General features: G+C 38.4%; 1 protein-coding gene across 1 annotated transcript in view; it reads left to right on the forward strand.

Moving 5' to 3' along the window:
• Positions 1-1,083: 1,083 nt before the first annotated feature.
• OMA1 (OMA1 zinc metallopeptidase) overlaps positions 1,084-20,963 on the forward strand; it is a 57,281-nt gene continuing 37,401 nt past the window's right edge. The window contains exons 1-6 of the mRNA XM_049774608.1: positions 1,084-1,589; positions 5,373-5,601; positions 7,668-7,841; positions 7,949-8,056; positions 12,464-12,592; positions 15,955-16,029. Of these exons, the coding sequence (XP_049630565.1) occupies positions 1,096-1,589; positions 5,373-5,601; positions 7,668-7,841; positions 7,949-8,056; positions 12,464-12,592; positions 15,955-16,029 (1,209 nt within the window). The 5' untranslated portion in view covers positions 1,084-1,095. The remainder of the gene's footprint in view (positions 1,590-5,372; positions 5,602-7,667; positions 7,842-7,948; positions 8,057-12,463; positions 12,593-15,954; positions 16,030-20,963) is intronic.

A 20,963-nucleotide genomic window follows, 5' to 3' on the forward strand; every position in this document is an offset into this window, starting at 1 on the left:
GCATTATTACATTAATATCTTTTATTTTTCTTAAAACCTATAGTTGAGTGAGACTATTCTGTGTTTATCTCTCTCTCTCTCTGACTTATTTCACTCAGCATAATAGATTCCATGTCCATCCATGTATAAGAAAATTTCATGACTTTATCTCTCCTGATGGCTGCATAATATTCCATTTGTATATGTACCACAGTCATTCATCTGTTGAAGGGCATTTTGGTTGTTTCTAGATTCTGGCTATTGTAAATAGCGCTACAATGAATATAGGTGTGAGGAAGAAATTTTTGTATTGTATTTTTGTGTTCCTAGGGTATATCCCTCAGAGAAACTCACACTTTCTAAGTTCACTTCATTATGTTGTTACATGCTCATTTCCCCCAGTTACTAATGTTTTGCTGCATAGTCATTATAAAGCTATAGTCAGTAAAAACTCCAGTTTTTATTCCTCAGATAATTTATGTATTTATATTAAATCACCTTGATTACAAAGTTAACACTTCATTGAGTTTCAGGCATAAAGTTTTTTGACATCATTGTTTTCATCAGTGTCCTCAGATAATTTAATTGTTAAGATAAAATAGACTGGACGATAGCACAGCAGGTAGGGTGTTCACCTTGCACTTGGCTAACTCAGGACTGACCCGGGTTTGATCCCCAGCATCCCATATGGTGCCCAATTCTGCGAGGAGTGGTTTCTGAGCACAGAGCAGGAGTAAGCCCTGAGTGTTGCCAGGTGTGGCCCCCAAAACAAAATAAAGGTCAAGAAAACAAAAACAAACAAAATAAAAATAGGTTCTCTTCAACTAAAAAAAAATGTCAAAAGAAGAAAAAAAGAGAGAAAAAAAACCGCTTTAGGTTTCTAAGTACATATAGTGAAGTTAGCAAAAACTGTCTCAACATGTCTCTCGTCTGCTTAGGTGCCAGGCACTGCTGTGGGGGGTGGTGAGGTGGGTTTACAGTGAGGTGGTATCAAAGGAAGAACAGCTGACAGGCCTGCTTCCCAAAAGAAATGCTCCCATCTGGGGTAACAAGTATTTTTTTCTCAGAACTATTTTTTATTTATATTTGTGTTCCAGACAAGCCAGCAAAGGAAAAATGTACTTCATCTGCTGGTCACTGATGGCGCCTAGAAACCAGTTTTTCCAACTCGGTGCACTGACCCACTGGAGACGATGTGTCAGACGCCCAGCCACATTTCCTGCTGTCACTTCCTCTGCCTGCTACCAAGGACAGATGGGTCCTGTGATGACACAGCAGTGTCTGGGCCACGGCTGGACTTGGAGGCAGAGGTGGCTCTTCCTTCCCAGAACTGCTCACAGCTATTGGACTTTGAGTAACCAAACAACAAGCTGCTACTCTAGAACCCAAAGAAAGAGAATTGGCCCCAGGAAAAGTGCCATGTGGCACCCCTCTTTGTCAACACAGCACTGGCACCTGGAAGATGCGGGCTGCCCTGCTCCTCTGTCTACCTCGTCCTTTAGCCACATCAGGGGTTTCCATGCCTCACCACATCGCCAGGCTGGCCCAGTACCCCTTCTGTTGATCATCCTCAAACCCGTGCAGAAACTACTCGCAATCATTGTAGGCAGGTAAAATACCTCAATTTTTTCTTATAAAACTTATCGTATGAAAGGGGGTTTAGATACCTCTGCCCTTAAAGAAAGCTTGTTCGAATTTCTTTCTCTGTCTAGTTCAGACTTAATTTTCAAAATTGTTCCTTTTACTGTTTTTTTTTTTAAAACATACCCAATTCAATATAAGAAAATCATTTCCTGCATATTAACATATGCAGGAATTATTTGTGTATCTTGCCTGAACATTTCTTTAAAGGATTGCTTTTTTGTTTCTAATAAGAATCAGTCTGTCCCTATTCCATGTATGTACATATAACATACATATCTGTTTCTTTTTGGTTGATCTAATGGGAAATAATTACCGTACTAATGAAGTTGAAGAACTGTGGTCTTATTTCTTTCTTGCCTAGTCAGCTCCCAAACCATGAAAACGTCTTTATTTTAAAGTTGTGCTTTCCACAAATCTTTATTATTTGTTCTTGGTAGCCTTTATAATGATATTTTATGCAGCCAAAATGTGTTTGGTGTTTAAACACATACCCTCTTATTTTCTCTTACTTGCTCCTTGAAGGTAGATAGAAGAATGTTACATTAATAGACCAGAGCAATGGAACAGCGGACAGGGTGCTTGCCTTGCATGTAGCTGACCCAGGTTTGATCTTGGTGGTCTGTGTGATCCCCTGCCCACTGCCCCCCCAACTTGCTGGGACTGATCCCTGAGAATAGAACCAGGAGTAAGCACTAAAGCATGCCTGGTATTCCGTCTTCTCAATCCCCATCCCTGCAAAAGAAAGCTACAGACAGGTGCTCTTCTCAAAGCTTTCTCATATTTGATGACTCGGAAGCCCTTCCTTCCATCCCTTCTAGCCCAATTTTCTTTTTATCAAAAAGCAAGAACTCGTACTCTGTAATTTATTGTGCTCTGTGTGTTGGCATCGACCCCTAATGGAATGGATAAGAGAACTCCATGATTGATAGATCAGATATGAGATTGAACGGGTAAATAATAAAGAACAAAGTGGAGAGACAGTGAGTTATAAAATAAATTTAACTTCCACAGAGGCAGAGAAGGGCATGAGTGATCCTAGGAGACTCTCTGGCCCCTAGGAAAGGAAGAGATGGGTTTATATCCACAGAGAACTCTACAGATCAGCTTATACAGAATAAAGGAAAACATTACAAGTTATTATTTAAAAGAAAGTTAGTTTTTAACAAGACTTTTTTTTTCTGGTGGCTGGCAGAATTTCAGGGCCAGAATGCTACTAAGTCTGTAAACAATCATTTGGAGCTGTGAGCACTAGGGCTGAGTCATCTGGAAAGAGAGACTCACAGGACACATTGCTCCCGAATGTCTCTGTAACAGATCTTTGGGGTTCCAGTTCTTAAATCATCAGTCTTTTTTTTTTTTTTTTTTTGTTATTGGGCCACACCAGACAGTGCTTAAGGGTCACTCCTAGCTCTGTACTCCAGAATCATTCCTGGTGGGCTCAGGGGATCATATGGAATACTACTGACTGAACCTGGATCAGCCATGAGCAAAACAAATGTCTGGTCTCCCAACTTTAAACCTTATGACTTTAAACCTAGAAAGTTGCCCTTGCACCATCCAGAATATATATAACTGCATTAGCACTATCAATGCACATGACTGTCAAAGGAAAACAAAGGAAGACTTTAGTGAAGAAGTGGTAAAAGCAGATTGTATTGCATTCAGGTCTATTACAATAGTGGATTCGGCCTTAGTATAGAATGAGTCAGTTTTTAATTTATTACAGGCAAATGGGAATGTGTATCCAACAAGCAGGATGATGGGGGTAGAAAGAGGGAAATTTCTTGAGGGCCAGCATCAGGAGGAAGGAGGCATAGGACCAAAATGGATGACCAAGATGCTTGCGGATGGCAGATGAGGGTGCTAAGATAATTTCTGCAGGGTGGTATACCAGTAATAGGCTTTTTAAAAAATTCTTTTTGATTAATTTTTATTTTATTTACTTTTAATTTTTTGGGCCATACCCAGTGGCACTCGGGTTAGTCCTGGCTCTGTCTGTGCTCAGAAACTGCTCGTGGCAGATTGGAGGGACCATATGGGAATGCCAGGGATCAAACCCAGGTCTGTCTCGGGTCAGCAGCGTACAAGGCAGACACTTTACTGCTGTGCTATCACTCTGGCCCTTCTTATTAATTTGAATTTTTATTTATTTATTTATTTATTTTGGTTTTTGGGTTACACCTAGTGGCGCTCAGGGGTTACTCCTGGCTCTGTGCTCAGAAGTCACACCTGGCAGGTACAGGAGACCATATGGGATGCTGGGATTTGAACTGCCATCCATCCTGGATCAGCTGCATGGAAGGCAAACACTCTACTGCTGTGCTATCTCCCTGGCCCAGTCTGATTAATTTTTACATTTTATTGTTTTCATTAAGCATTGTGAATGATTTAACATTTCCTTTTAGAATATGTTTTTATACATTAAACTGAATTAATTTCTCTTTGCAGTGCTGGCAACTGAACCCAGGGCCTCACATGTACAAGGTCCGTGTCTTTGACTGCCAAGCCATATCCTTAGGTCTTGTTTTTATACATTTCAAGACAGCACGGTCCTAACAAGTTTTTAATAGGAAATGGCTATACTTCATACTTGTTTTACTTCCCTCCAGTTGGAAATGTTTTACCCAAAGACATTTTTAGCACTGTGTTACTTTAATGAAGACAAATTTCACTTAAAGAAGTTACTTTATTAAAAATAAAAACAAATTTTTTTTTGTCTAGAGAATGATGTATATCTTTATTTTTCTTTTTAGTATTAAAACTTCACAAATTGCCACTGTCTGAGTCCTAATAAGCACTGGAGCATTTTAGGAACTAGACCTTTTTTTTTTTTTGTTTTGTTTTTGGTTTTTGGGCCACACCCGGCGGTGCTCAGGGGTTACTTTTGGCTGTCTGCACAGAAATAGCTCCTGGCAGGCAGGGGACCATATGGGACACCTGGATTCGAACCAACCACCTTTGGTCCTGGATCGGCTGCTTGCAAGGCAAACGCTGCTGTGCTGTCTCTCTGGGCCCCAGAACTAGACCTTCTTAAGAGTGTCTGTAATCCCCCTTATCTTCTTTTCTGTGCATAGGCTTTAATTCCTGTGGCTCTGCAATATTCTAGAGGGCGTAGTGGAATTTCTGCTCCTGAGCAAGAATTACTTCTACTGCTTCTGATGGGACTTTCCTTTTGCAAAGCTCTGGCCACTTGTGTTGCTGGGTTTATATAATACAGTGAAAAAGGGCTAGAGGTAGATATCTAATGGCGCCCAGCTGTCTCCTTGGCCAGCATCCCTATTCAGGGGAAGTTCTCAGACTCCCCCAAACATTGCCTTCTTTGCTCAGTTTTCTTCATTTTACTTCTATTACTTTGAACAATGGCTTAACTAGTTTGTGTCAGTTTCCTCTTTGGTAATTGGCTTATTCTGAATATTAAAAGAGGTGACATGTATATAATCATTAGAAGAGTTCTTGGTGATAAAATGCCAATCAATAGTAGCTAATCATATTGTGCTAAAATGGCTCCTGTAGTCATTTTGCTTGTAAAATAATTAAAGAGGATCCAAATGATTATTAGAATCTTAGTTCTGTAGTTGTTCAGTGTAGTCAATGATACTTATTAATTAGCTGAGAGTTTTATGACTTAAAAAAGAGATGTGGATGAATAAAAAATATCTAGGACTTAAAATTTGAGTGAGAGCATCAAGGTCTGGTGGTTTGTGCTGGTACCTTTTAGCAGAACTTTGAAATTTTCTTTTCTGCTCTAGGGGCATAAGGAATTGGTGGAAGGCACTTCCTCCTAACAAGAAGGAACTGTTTAAAGAAAGTGTGAGGAAGAATAAGTGGAAGGTGTTCTTTGGCTTAAGTAGTTTCGGATTGCTCTTCATAGTGTTTTATTTTACTCATCTGGAAGTGAGTCCAATCACTGGAAGGAGCAAGCTGCTAGTATTGGGGAAAGAACATTTCAGACTTTTATCCGAGCTGGAGTATGAAGCAGTAAGTAGTTAAGACTTGCTTTTAAGTAGATCGTTCGCTACAATGCTCAAAGCAGAAATGTTTTTAATATGAAAGGCATACTACTTCTTTTTATCTTAGAATTTTGTTCTAGGAAATTAGCATTTCCTCTGGGAAAGGCTGGGGTGTTTTTGCATACTTAGCTTTCTGATACCCACTGTGCTTTGCCTTATAGACAGCACCTGCACCTCACAAGTCAACTTCCATGTCTCTCTGGAAAGTCTCCCATGGCTCTCCAGAAAGAATGAGACAGTTGACTGTTTTAGCTGTGTCCTTCACACAGACTAAATTATGAGTTAGCTCATAAACAGTTGGGTCCTGTACTGATTATGATTAACAAGGTGAGGTTGCCTTTGTTATTGGACTCTTTTGTTCTAGCATCTATCTTAAAGGTAGCATAGGTATTTATATACTGATGGCTCTCCCTGTATCAAGTTCCTCATTCTCTTGTTTATTTTTGGAATGGATTTAAGCTCTGAATTTTTTTTTTTTACCTAGAAGTAGAGTGAAGATAGTTTTCCTCAGATATTCACTTCAGCAGTTTCATACACTTTTCGAATGCAGAATAAAGTTGAAATTCAGGAGCAAGAGCAATAGCACAACAGTAGGGCATTTACCTTGCATGTAGCTGACTTAGGACAGAGCTGGGTTCGATCCCTTGTATCCCATAAGGTCCCCTGGGACTGCCAGGAGTGATTTCTGAGCACAGAGCCAGGAGTAACCCCCAGGTGCCGCTGAGTGGGTACCCAAACCAAAAATAAATAAAGATGGAATTCAAAAACCTTTATAACATAAACAACAATCTAGGTTGTTAGACATTTTATACCACAAAGTGAATTCCGTGAGGACAGATCAGCTTTCTTTTCCGGTGCCTACCCTGCTGATACTTGCTGAGGTATCCGCCATGTGACAACTTTAGCTTTTTTATTTTTTTATTTTTATACCTTTGTATTCTAATTGAGATAATTTCTTAGTGGCAAGTTAAATAAAAAGAGATAATGTATTTTTCACTCTAAACGATTGTTCTTAAGACAATCCTTCTAGTATATTTTAAACAGATTTGGGGTGTTTCTTAGACTTTAGTCTAGTGAGGAGACCATAGGAGTAATGCTGCAGTTAGGGCATTTGCCTTGCATGTAGCTGACCTGAGTTTAATACCCAGTATTCCATATGGTCCCCTAAGCCTGACAGGAATAATTTTTGAACGCAGAGCCAGGAGTAACCCCTGAACCCCTCTGAGTAGGCTTCAAAAACAAACACAAAGAATTTAGTCTAGTGAGCGGCAATAAGTAGGCAAGTGTTCCAGAAAGATCTGGACAAGCTTATTTTATATCCTGCATGACATGAAGATGTAAACATTTGTTTTTATTTGGACATTACAGAGTACACTGTCTCTCAAAGAAGGAAGTGACAAATTTGTTGAGTTAGATGTGAAGGAAATTAATATCAGAAAATTAATTTCTCAGAGCACTGGAAAGGGCCTCATGAATGTTGCTCTAGGAAATGTGTCTTCCTGTGTTGCATTTTACTTAGCCAACAGAGAGAATAAGGAATCCACTTCAAATTACGAATAAAACACTTAAAAACAATCAAATGTCTACTTCGGTAGAAGTTTAATATTCTTATGAAGCCTAGAGTGTTTTTATCTGTTCAGTGTTTGCGAAGGGTAATTTTCTCTTGTAGTTCACTTTCTTACACAAATCTTCATGTTCTATAGACACAGTGTGGTTTTCTCAAATACTTAGGAAAGTAGAAATGATATTTAAGCATTGTATTTGTTTATAGGCTAATAGAAAAGATGAACGGAATTTTTACCTCAAGACAATTTCCATGAAAAATCCTTGTTATTAGGATGTATTCCGTTTGTAACAAACCATATTGCCTTAGCATGAATAATTCATTTTTGAGAAATTCTAGTGTGGCATCTATGCAGATTTTTACACGATTAAAAATTAAAATGTTGAAAGTAAGTTGCCATATAACTTCATGAAGCAATAGACACATTTTGTAGCAGTTTCCCATGAAAGACTTTTTTTTTTCTCTTTCAGTTGATGGAGGAATTTAAAGATAATATGCTGCCCGAAACAGATGTCAGATACCGGAGTGTTGCAGAAGTGGTCTACCATTTGATTGAAAGCAATAAGGATGTCCCTGGGGTCTCTGACATCAGTTGGGTCATTCATGTGGTTGAGTCCCCAGTTATTAATGCCTTTGTGTTGCCAGTAAGTGAATGTCCGTCACATTTAATTTTTAATTGTTTTGTTTGCTCACACTTGTGTTTGTTTTTGAATAGAGTTCTAATTGTAGACCCGGTTTTCTTTACGATTAGAATGGACAAATGTTCATCTTCACTGGACTTCTAAATAGTGTGGCCGATGTACATCAACTTTGCTTTCTCCTGGGCCATGAAATAGCACACGCGGTACTGGGGCATGCAGTAAGTACCTCTTGGAAACAGGCAGGTACTTCAACAAGCAGTGCTTGAAACACTGCTTTGAAGGTAGCAAGTTAAACCATTTCTTTGAATCTTTTCCGCTTTCTTTCTCTTTGTTTTGTTCTGTGATGAAATGTTCACTCTTCATAATTGCTATATTCTGTTACCTAAAATAATGTGATGGGCCCACCATTTTGATGGTCTTTAGGTTTTTTTTGATACCAATAATTAGTATTTTTCTTAAACACTGTTTTTATCATCTGTCTCTTTTATGCGAAGGTAATTACTCTCAACCCCTAATTATTTCAAATTAGATTTTTTTTTAACTTTCCATAATCATTAACAGACTTGTAATCCAGTCAGAAAATTAACTGTAGGAAAGGGAAGAATCCTATATAAATGAATAAATCCGTTTTCTTGCTTTTTAATTCATTCTCAGAGGAGAGCTTGGAACACCTTTGAAAATGTCTAGAATGATAGGCTGTCTGTGTCATTTAATGCACAGCTAACTTCTCATTCATAATATTCATACTAACCTCTTGAGGTATAATTTTTAATATTTCCATAGTAAGCCTGAGAAAATTGGTATGTCAGGACTATAAGTAACGTGACTCGAGCCACATTTGGGCATCACCTCGGGTCTCTTGTTTGCCAGCCAGCACTGCTTGCTCTGACCACACTCTCCAGGTCTCAGCAGTACTTTTGTTACAGATCAAAAAATTCAGATGGGCTCTGGCTCCTGGGAGTACACATCTGTTTGGCTTGGCATGAATCCACGAAAGTGAAACATTTGTTTCACTCACATTGTCATTTTTATTCATTAAAAAAAACCAGGCTTGGCTTTTGTCCACATAATTAGAGAGAGGTATCTTTCCTGGAATAGAAAATGTAAAGGTAATAGTTACAGGATTGTGAACTGCTCGGAAAGAATATCAGAGATGCAAACGATTGTAACAGTTAATGCAGATGACTGTGGTTTTTTTTTTTTTTTTTTGATGTTTTTTGTGGGGGGTCACACCTGGCAGTGCTCAGGGGTTCCTCCTGGCGCTGCGCTCAGAAATCGCTCCCGGTAGGCTCGGGAGACCATATGGGATGCTGGGATTCGAACCATCATGCATCCTGGATCGGCTGCTTGCAAGGCAAATGCCCTACTGCTGTGCTATCTCTCCAGCCAAATGACTGTTTTTAATTGTTCTAAAAGCCTAAGTATTTATCACTTGTGCTGGGTTAAAAGTGATGCTTCGGGGCTGGAGAGATAGCATGGAGGTAGGGCATTTGCCTTGCTTGCAGAAGGATGGTGGTTCAAATCCTGTCATCCCATATGGTCCCCCGAGCCTGCCAGGAGCGATTTCTGAGCATAGAGCCAGGAGTAACCCGTGAGCACTGCCGGGTGTGACCCCAAAACAAACAAACAAAAAAATATTGGTGCTTATGGGGCTGGGGTCGGACCCATAGCACATCGGTAGGCGTTTGCCTTGCATGAGGCTGAGGTAGGACAGACTGCGATTTGCTCCGAGGAGTTCCATATTTTCCCCAAAGCCAGGAGTGATTTCTAAGCGCATAGCCAGGAGTAATACCTGAGTGTCACCAGGTGTGGCCCAAAAACAAAACCAAAAACAAAAAGTTGTGCTTGTTTGAAGTAAAAATAGTCATTGATCCTTTGTTTTTTTTTTTTTTTTTTTTTAAGATTTGGGAAAACTCAAATTAAAATGCCTTTAAAACAGATACATAAAAACAAGCCTAAGCAGTTGACAATAAATATATTTTAAGAAATGGCTTCATAACTGCACGTACAATTCATATTTACCAATTTTCGCTTTGAAAGGTGTTAATGCTCAGTACATTTCTTTTCCTGGCATCTGGTTTAGTGCCTCATTCAGCAGGTTGTTGTCATCTTTCTCAGTGTAAGAACAATAATTAGATGAACTGTAAAAGCAAATAACAGCCTTAAAAATAGAAAATAGTTATGCATATTTCTTTGACAAAGGTTTTAGACAGAATCAACACTTATATTTTCTCTTTTAGGAATCTCAGTTTTATCTCGCCTTTTGTATTGCTTTATTCTAAAATACAGATTTTTTAAAGAGTGTTTATTTTCTAAGACTGTGATAGTAATTATAGTCTTTAATAATTAATGACACTTAGTGTCTCATAATGACTTTTTCCTGCTATACTCCTTAATTCTTTTTCATGATAACACAGTTCTTAAAATGAAGCAAAAACTGTTTAGTGAGGACAGATTATATTAAGAGAAGCATTCTAAATGATTAATTTTAGTTGTGAGCTATGTTTCACACATTCAAGTATGATCCTGATCTTCTCAGCACCTGTGAGATATATATATATATGTATATATATATATATATGTATATATGTATATGTATATATTCTCAACACCAGAGCGAGAGTGATAGGGTAGCAAGCAGAATGGTAGAATGCTTGCCTTGCTCAATCCTTGACAACCCCTAAGGTCCCCTGAGTCATCCAGTAGTGATTCCTGAGTGTAGAGTCAGGAGTAAGTCCTGAACATAGCTAGTTGTGGCTCAAAAAAAAAACAAAACATAAACAAATATTTATTAGTCAACTTTAATGGTGATCCACTGCATTGAACTTATGTTTAGATATTACTACTTAAAACATCTACATAAAATAAAAATTTTTAGGACACTACTACATGTAACAAACTTATAGATTCCAATTTTTGGTGATAAATACCATACTTGCAATTAAGATTAACAATTTAATAAAGCATCATGATTAGCATATTTATAAACTTTTCTAACTTGTATGAATGAATCATTGATAATATATAGATCACACCATAAACTTTTATGTTTCTAGGGAGCAGGGATTTGACTTAGAGGCAGAGCATGACCTTGGATGTTTGAGGCCCCGGACTCATCCCTGGTACTATTAACTATTAACTAGTACTAATTGCTAAACTAGTAAGAGTAAATAAAATGCAGTAACATAAACTTCCAGGGCCAGAATACTAGTACAGCAGGTAGGACACTTGTCTTGCATTCACTTGACCTGCCTGGGTTTGAACCCCGGCACCATCCTGAGCTGCTCGAAGAATGATTCTGGAACACAGAGCCAGGAGTAGGCCCTGAGCACAACTAGGGGAGACCACAAACCAAACCAAAATGAACAAATGAAAACGAAGGCAAAAATGTCCGATTTTTCTGCTCGATTTCTTCTTTTAACTACCTCTTGTCTTAAATAGTATTTAGTCTCTGGCTAAAAGTGTAAGTAAAGTTATCGATTGATTGATTGTTTGGTTTTTGAGGGTTGGTGTTGCCCAGGAAATCATGCAGCACAAAAACATGTGCATCACACCTTCTCTTTGAGTTATAATCTGAGCCTCAGTTATTTAAATTATTTTATTTTATTTTATTTTGGTTTTTGGGCCACACCTGATGGCACTTGGGAGTTACTCCTGGCTCTACATTCAGAAATGGTTCCTGGCAGGCTGTGGGAGGGACTATCTGGGATCCTGGGTATCGAACCCAGGTCTGTTCCGAGTTGGGGGCCTCCCTACCCCTCTCCCCCATCCCTGTTATTTAAATTGTTTTTGGTTTTTGGGTCACGCCCAGCAGTGCTTGGGTTACTCCTGGTGCTACACTCAGAAATTGCTCCTGGCTGACTTGGGGAACCATATGGGATGCCGGGATTCAAACCACTGTCCTTCTGCATGCAAGGCAAATGCCCTACCTCCATGCTATCTCTCCAGTCCTGTTACTTAAGAACTAATTCTAAGAAGCTTTCAGTTTGTCTGAATCTAAAATATCCTAGATTTGAGTCCTTGTGATTTTTTAAAATAGATTTGGGAATTGGGGCAACTTTTTTAACCTCTCTCTACAGTATTTTAATTTCGTTATCTATAAAATAGGGAAATTATACCAATTTCACAAATTGTACTGCTTGTTAGGACAAAAATTTATAGTTTAATGAGCCTGTCATTGTATCTGAATGATGATAAGTGCCTAGTAAGAATGAATAAGTGAGTGAATGGATATATAAGAGGAGGGGTAGGAAAACAGAAGGGAAAGGAGAAAAAACACAGAAGCGAAGGAACTTGTGATCTTGGGTGCAAAAGATCGAGTAAGCTTTATGTAGTTGTTTAATATGATAGACATAATGAACTAATCAAATGTAAGCATGTGGGCCGGGTAGGTGGCGCTGGAGGTAAGGTGTCTGCCTTGCAAGCGCTAGCCAAGGAAGGACCGCGGTTCGATCCCCCGGCGTCCCATATGGTCCCCCCAAGCCAGGGGCGATTTCTGAGCACATAGCCAGGAGTAACCCCTGAGCATCAAACGGGTGTGGCCCAAAAACCAAAAAAAAAAAAAAATGTAAGCATGTACTGTCTCATTTTATTAAATGTGATTTTCATTATTTTTATATTCTCAGGCAGAAAAGGCTAGCTTGGTGCATTTGTTGGATTTCCTAGGTCTGATTTTTCTGACAATGACTTGGGCCATTTGCCCGCGAGACAGTTTGGCACTTTTGGGCCAGTGGATACAATCTAAATTAAAGGAGGTAAGTCTGAGCCAATAACTTGAGTTTATGATGACCTCTGTGAGGGTGTTTTATTGTTACTGTGATACAACAAATAACCAGAGATGTTTCTTTGCAGGGTATTGCAAAAATTTAGATTCATATTTTAGGTGATAATTCTTGATAGTTAATATACAAATAACAGAACATTATGGACATGGAAAGGGGTATTGTCAGTTTTACAGGAAGGTATGTGTGTGTTTGGCCTCTCAATGCAATGTAAGAGTGTGTGTGTATGAGAGAGAGAGAGAGAGGAGAGAGAGTTTTATTGATTATCAAGCTGGCTTCTCGATGCAAGGTAAGTTTGTGTGTGTGTGTGTGTGTGTGTGTGTGTGTGTGTGTGTGTGTGTGTGCATTTGTGTTTTATTGGTTATCAAGCCTGGGCTCTCACTGATAAGTGCTCTACCACTAAAGTACATCTCCAGTTTGATGGGGAGATCTTAAAACCTGTAAACTTTTATGGTCCGGTGACTGAAGCTGCTTTGCCAACTTCATATCCTTATTCCCAGGAGCATTAGCATTGTTCATAAAATATTGTCAGGACCATCTTAGGTGTGTCATCACTTTTGTTTCTAGTGCTTATGTGTAACGGAATCTTCTACCATGTAATGAGTCATTCATTTTGTTCAAAACATGGCACTACTGAAAGTAGGTCTTGCAGTCTTGTTAATCACTTTGTTAACTATGATTAATTATTTTATTTTCCATCTTTCTTCAAATATTTCCTCTTGTCCTGGGAGGTTTGGTTATTTAGGAACAATCTGTTATTTGTTTATTTAATGATTTGTGCAGCACCCATCAGAGTGCCATCTGGGTGCTGTTTAAATCTTAATGTGTAAAGTTCTTGGAGACAAATGACTTTTGAAATTGAATAACAGAGCCTTTGCTATTCAGGGCTGCCATCTCATTTGGCTTCTTTTTTTTATTATTATTATTGAAACAAAAGTCCTTAAAGGAAAAAAGAAAGGTGGATTATTGTTTACAATCTCATATCTTGAATTTTATTTTTTTGTTACTGATGTGCTGGGAAGTTGAAGGAGTTCATGTAGTCCTAACACACATCTGCACATAGCTTTCTTTGTTCGTTTGTTTTTGTTTTTGGGACCACACTTGGCAGCGGTGGCAGTGCTCAGGGGTTACTCTTGGCTCTATGCTCAGAAGTCGCTCCTAGCAGGCTCATGGGACCATGTGGGATGCCAGGATTCAAACCACCATCCTTTTGCATGCAAGGCAATTGCCCTACCTCCATGCTATCTCTCCGGCCCTAAGGACTGTTTTTTTTTTTTTTTTTATAAACATCTGCGCAAAGGAAGCCAGTCACGATTACTTTTTCCCCAACTGCAACGTTAAAAAATAAATGAATCTAGATATTTCCTGATATATTGGTGGTAGTGGCTAGGCTGGGAGGAGGGGGCAGGTGTAGGAATTGCACCAGCGAGTGATTCAGAAGACATAGCCCTGCTCAATGCAAGTCTGAGCCATGAGCTCTGTACTGTTCCCAGTTCTATTTTATATAGACTCTACTGGGGGCTCCAAGGGGTTCACTGTTTAGCTTACAGTTATTGTGTCAGCATTCAAATTTAGACATGTTCATTTCGGGGTTTTGTTTTATTTTTTCTGTTCTTTTTTTTTTTTTTTTGACACTGAGAATCAAACCTTTTGTGGACTTGTAGCAAACAGTCTGCTTGCTCAGTCACTTCCTTGACCTGTTTTTCTCTTTTGAAAGCCAAAGCTTTCAGTCACTTAGGCACTCAGGACATCCACAGGCTTCTCAAGTAGAGGGAGACCGAGAAGAGAATTCAGTCACCTAAGGCAGACTTAGGAGAGAAGGAAGCTTCCTTTGCCCTGTCACGTTCCAAGAATCAGATTGATTTTGTTTCCAGCCACCATAGAACTGTAGCTACCTCTAAAAAATTGCTCCCCACAACTAATGGCTCTTTTTTTTTTTTTTTTCAAAAGTCCTGCCTATTGAACCACCTCCTACGAAGTTTTAGTACTTACTGAAAATTGGAATTTAACTGGGAAGCATTCACATAAATACAGATAATTAGGGGAATTAAAGTTACAATATCTATTTGTATTTTTTTTATTGAAGTTGGAAGAAAATTTCATTTTCTTAACTAATCAATACTTCTACAATGAAAGGGAATTAAGGAAATTAATCAAAGAAAAAACCTGCTGCTATATGGTTAATTTTGTACCTGAAATAACTCTTCTATAGTGTCTGTGGCTATTGGATAGCTATATTTTCTTCAATTTTTCTTTTTAAAACTTCAAGGTCACAATGTACCTTGGCTGTATGAAAAGTCTGTATCAATAACCTTTCCTAGGGAAGCCTCCTCAGAGTACTTGGAGATTCTAATTGGAAAAATAGAAATGCTTCATCTATATGATCCTGCAGTCTCCCCAAGAGTTTATAGGAATTTTTTTTCTTTTAGAATTCTTTTTATTTATTTTGATTTTGGGGCCACACCCAGTGATGCTCAGGGGTTACTCTGGCTCTGTGCTCAGAAATCACTCCTGGCTTGGGGGACCACATGGGATGCTTGGGGGATCGAATTGTGGTCCGTCCTAGGCAAACGCCCTACTGCTGCGCCACCATCCGGCCCCTCTTTTTAGGGTTCTTTACATGTTTTAGAAATGCTAGTTCCTTATAAAGAAAGTGTGTCTTACACTGTGGTTTGATAGCTTTATTATTATTTTTGGAGGGTTTTCAGAGCAGTGCTCAGGAGGCCCATGGGTCTGTGTTGGTGATCCTTGGTCAACGTGGCCCATGGTTCAGTGCTAGAACCTGAGGAAGTGCTGCTCAGGCCAGAGATCTGGGTTACCTGGTCTACGCTGGCAGTGCTTGTTGGCCTCCATGGCCACAGTCATTGGTGCTTGGAACCTTCCAGTGCCCTCCAGGGCTACCCCAGGCAGCCAGACAGTACTTGAGGAACCATATGGTATTAAGGGCTTGACCACAGCAAGGTTTGCCTTAAACTTTGTACCATTTTTCTGATCCTGTGTTTCTTTTTCACTTTTAATCAGAGTAGTACTTTATATTTTTTGGTTTTTATTTTTGGGCCACACCTGGCAGTGCTCAGGGGTTACTCCTGGCTCTGTGTTCAGAAATCACTCCTGGCAGGAGTGATTTAGGGGACCTTATGGGATACCAGGGATCGAACCTGGGTTGGCTGCATGCATGGCAAATGCCTTCCCTGCTATGCTATCACTCCAGCCTCAATAGTAAATATTTTATCCTGGATAATTTACTGAGGTTAATTGGAAACATCTCATTTTGTTACTCATTGTAGTATAAAATAAGTAGCCTTAATGAGTCTTTCTCTCCTATTTCTTCCTAGTATATGTTTGATAGACCCTACAGCAGAACATTGGAGGCTGAAGCAGACAGAATTGGACTCCTGCTTGCTGCAAAAGTAAAATTTTTCATTTGTTTGACTGTGCTCAGGGGACTTAATGTGGTACGGCATGCAAGGAAAGTGTTATACCTTCTGTTCTATTGCGTTGACCCCCAAAGGTAAAATGCTTTTAGCCAAGAATACAATGTTCCTTCCTTAGCAAAAGCTAAATGTGCATTACTTTTATGAGGTTTGGTGTGGGCAGGAATGAGAATTAAGCTGTGCTTTAAAGTTTTAATTTATATCTTCATGAATATCTGTCCTCTGGAAGCTAATGTCTTCATTTCACTCTTTTCATGTTTTGCTGAAAGGGGTTGAGGAGTAGTGCATTGGTTCTCTTGAGTAAATCAGATGATATGAAGCAGTTTCTCACCAACAGTAGAAAGGCATACCCTATTTGGCTGGGGAAACTGAGTTTTCTCAGAAAACTGTTTTATATTCTGTATCCTTCAGGTTCTTTCTGTTGTACATGTTGCTTTACTTTTGCTGTCACTGAAAGAAATCCGGCCTTTGCTCTGGTACAAGTTGCCCTTGTCTGTGTCTTCCTGTCAGGGCTCTTGTCTCACTTATCTGTCTCGTCATCAGTACCCCTTGAATATTATGAATATTATTAGTAGATTTAACATTACCAAGAAGAAAATGGCATTTAAAGAAAATGAGTGAAAATAATGCCTCTAACGTAGTTACCTGTTACATTCAAATTGTTGTGGCGTCTTTGCCGAGTTTCCACTAGTTACTAAAAATTATATTAAAAATCGCTATTTGAACTTCCCACAGGGAGTGTTATGGATTTAATTTTATAATAAAGATATAACTTACAAAAGCAAAAGCAATATTTTTAATATACTTTAATTTGAACTAAATGAAACCTATGAAAATTTCCCTTTGGCTAAGTGCATTTTGAATTCTGGTCAAGTTATCCTTGACTATCTCAAATTGTTACCCCCTTTTGTTTTGTTTATTTGTTTTGTGGGGCAAATGCCTTAGCCCCCCTGTACTATTTCTATTTCTCTGGTTCCTGTTTTGTTTTCAATAAGTCAGTTACTGCTTTTTATTATTTGCTTTTGGTTTTATATTCTGATCTCTTTTATAACTTTTTTTGGGGGTGTGTCTTGTCTGGGATCAAACTCAGGACCTCACAGCTGCCAGATAATCATGAGCTATATCTCTGTCCCTTTCCTGATTTCTTTCTTTCTTTCTTTCTTTCTTTCTTTCTTTCTTTCTTTCTTTCTTTCTTTCTTTCTTTCTTTCTTTCTTTCTTTCTTCTTTCTTTCTATTCTTTCTTTTCTTTCTTTCTTTCTTTCTTTCTTTCTTATTCTTTCTCTTTCTTTCTTCTTTCTTTCTTTCTCTCTCTCTTCTCTCTCTCTCTCTCTCTCTCTCTATTTCTTTTCTTTTTTCTTCTTCTTTCTTCTTTCTTTCTTTCTTTCTTTCTTTCTTTCTTTCTTTCTTTCTTTCTTTCGGGGTGGATCACCCCCAGCAGTGCTCAGGAGTTACTCCTGGCTCTGTGCTCAGAAATCACTCCTGGCAGGCTTATGGGATGTTGGGAATTGAACCAGGTGTGTCCTGGGTCAGCTGCATGCAAGGCAAATGCCCTACCGCTATGCTATCACTCAGTCCTAAACCCTTTTAATTTGCATTGTTTTTTGGGGGGGTCACACCCGGCAGCGCTCAGGGGTTACTCCTGGTTCTATGCTCAGAAATTGCTCCTGGCAGGCTCGGGGGACCATATGGGATGCTAGGATTCTAACCACCAGCCTTCTGCATGCAAGGCAAATGCCTTACCTCTATGCTATCTCTCCGGTCCCACCCTTTTAATTTTCTAACATGCGCATTGAAGGCATTCATTGCCTTCTCAAAACTGCTCTTCTTGTCATATTCTGGGTTGCACTGTGAGTATTTTCTTTAGCCCACACTCTTGCTTTCATTTTAATTTTTTCTTTGATCCCAGTTTACTTAGAAGTGCCTGCTTCTGGGGCCGTAGTGCTGAGTGCTGCCGGGTGTGACCCAAAAACCAAAAAAAAAAAAAAAAAATGGGGCCGGGAAGGTGGCGCTAGAGGTAAGGTGTCTGCCTTGCAAGCACTAGCTTAGGACTGAATGTGGTTCGATCCGGCGTCCCATATGGTCCCCCCAAGCCAGGAGTGATTTCTGAGTGCATAGCCAGGAGTAACCCCTGAGCGACAGACGGGTGAGGCCCCAAAACAAACAAAAAACAAAAATAAATAAATAAAAAAGAAGTGCCTGCTTCTGTATCTTTGATAATTTAATATTTTTTTAAAATTTCTGACTTAATTGTACCCTGATTAAACTAAGATCCTGAATGGCTTGAATTTTTGAAATTTTTTGGGTTTTGTTTAAAATCTCAGCATGGGCTCATGCTTGTAAAATGACATGCTCTTGAAAATATATTCTGTCACCAGGGCTTGTAGGTGCTATGTGTTATGTCCATTTCACCAAGGTTGTTAGCTCGGTCTCTCAGATCATCTGACTACTTTTCAAGACACATTTATTAGTTTCTCATCAGGTTTGTGGGTCTTTCTGTATCTCCTATTAATTTTTGTTTTATGCATTTCAGTGCTGTTTGTATGTACTCATTTAGGATTATTTACATTTACCAGTTGACTATTCATTTAAGTAGTTTGAAGTCCTCTTATGTCCCTTTTCACTGAGACTCCAGTCTTTCCTTTATTGGTTTTGTTCTGTCAGTTTCCTTTTGACCCACGCATACGTGTGTTTCTGTTTTTATTCTTTCATTTTTAGACTTTTTGTGTCAATCATATATGAGATTCATGCAAGTAGCACATGGTTTTCCTGTTTGTTGGGTTTTTCCACTTTTGCCTTTTATTTTGGTGGGGGGAGTAGGGTCACACCCGGCAGCGCTCAGGGGTTACTCCAGGCTCTATGCTCCTGGCAGGCTCGGGAGACCATCTGGGATGCCGGAATTTGAACTGTCCTTCCTAATGCAAGGCAAACTTTACCTCCATGCTATCTCTCCGGCACCTACTTTTGCCCTTTTTGAGGGAACTGGAGGGTACATTTATCTATTTACACTTTATATTTGCATTTCTTGACTAGTACCTGTTCAGCCATTTATTTATCTTTCGGGAGTTAGGTTTTCATATTATCTAATTTACACAATTTATTTACACAGTGTTTAATTTTGTTTTATTTATAAAACAAATAAATTGTTTTTATAAAACAATTTTTATAAAATTATTATTTAAAAAACAAATAGAATTGTTATATTTCTAAAACACAGTGTTTATTATACAGTTTTCTCATTCCTTTCTCATTCACTATCTGAATGCTCCCTCTTAGATTTCTCATTGCTTTTCAGTCTCTGAACTTTGATCTCTGGAACATCATTAGCTGATGACTCTCTTGTTTTCTGCTACCATTCCTGCAACTTAGTCTGGGAAGTTTGCTGACCTATGTCCTCAGGCCAGAGAGCCAGAAATTTTTTTTTTTTTTTTTTTTTTTTTAAATTTCTTCACTTGAATACCACGGATGGAACCTAGATCCTCACACATGCCAGGACTCATCCCCTCACCCAGAGCCAAAAGTTTTGATCCTTTATATTAAATTTTTTTTTTGCCTCCTGTCTTTCTAAAATTTGTACTATTTCAAAAATGGTTCTTATTTTTTAAATTAGGTTTCTCTGATATCCCTGTCAAGTCTTCATTGCCATATTAGTTTCCTGTCATTTCTCCCCTCTCAGTTTTGATACTTCAGCCCTGTCAGACTGTTCAAATCTCTCCTCCCCTCTAGCTGGGATTTCTATTGAGTTCTGCTCAAAAACTCCAGAGTTTTTATTTGTTTTCTACTTTGGTGCTTGCCACTTACTTTGGACACCACCATCTCTGTCTTGTATGTGCTTCTCTGCCTCTTGGCCGCTTGCTTTGCTATGAAAGTAACTGACTCTTGAGGGAAGAGTGAGGTGGAGATGATCTCACTCCTCAGTATGCTTCCTCTGCCTTCCTTTTCTTTCTCTGGAGTTTGGGTCTTTCTTCTGGTTGTGGCTGGATTTGGAATTCTCTAGAACCTTTGAAAACATAGTCTTCCTCTAGCTACCTAGATTTTTCTCTTCATCTACCTAGATTTTCTCATTGGTTTTGATTGTTGATATGCTACAAACTACTTCTATCACTGCTGGAGAGTTATTAGGTAGCGATTTGAGTATTTTTTGATATTAATTTATTATCTCATAAATTAAAGAATTAATTATATGCCTTCTTAATGAGTATTTGGCTTATTTCCACCATTTCACTATTGTTGTTTATTGTAATTAACTTTGACACAGGTGTCTTTATATATATATATATATATATATATATATATATATATATAAAGATATATATCCTTATTTTTTTTTATTTGGCTTTTACAGGGTAGGGTAGTAGATTTTTTAGCATTTTTATTTTTAAAAAGAGACTCCCAAATATGCTCAAGTGTTAGTGGCAGATCTTATCAGTGATGTACCAAATTGCCTCTTTCTTTTTTTAAATTTCCACTCTGGCACTATCTTCTTTTTTGATTTTGTCAATTTGAACTAAAATTGGTTATTACTGCTTTAAAACTTCTACATATTTTCCCTTATAATAAAATTGAGCCTCGTGTTTTTTTTTTAAGTTGGTTATCTTATTTATTTTATAGATTTTTTTAAAATTTCTTTTTGCTGAGTAGAAGTAAAACAGACAAACATCTTTTAATCTCCAGACTTGGAAATTCTGAGTCAATAGATAGAGATGAATTGCTTAAACCTGAATACTTAGGAACATAATTCTGATAACGAAGCAAGTTTGAAAATTTTGTACTTTAACGAAAAGCCTTTATCTGTTTTGCGAAATTAGACTAGTAAGGAAAGTCTTTGATCATTTATAATATACAGTTCTGAAAAGAATATTTGTTTCTAAAAACAACATATCTGGGCAGGCAAAACTGTTTTTATTTCCTGA

Source organism: Suncus etruscus, chromosome 6 (genome assembly GCF_024139225.1).
Source record: "Suncus etruscus isolate mSunEtr1 chromosome 6, mSunEtr1.pri.cur, whole genome shotgun sequence".
In the NCBI taxonomy this organism is placed as follows: domain Eukaryota; kingdom Metazoa; phylum Chordata; class Mammalia; order Eulipotyphla; family Soricidae; genus Suncus; species Suncus etruscus.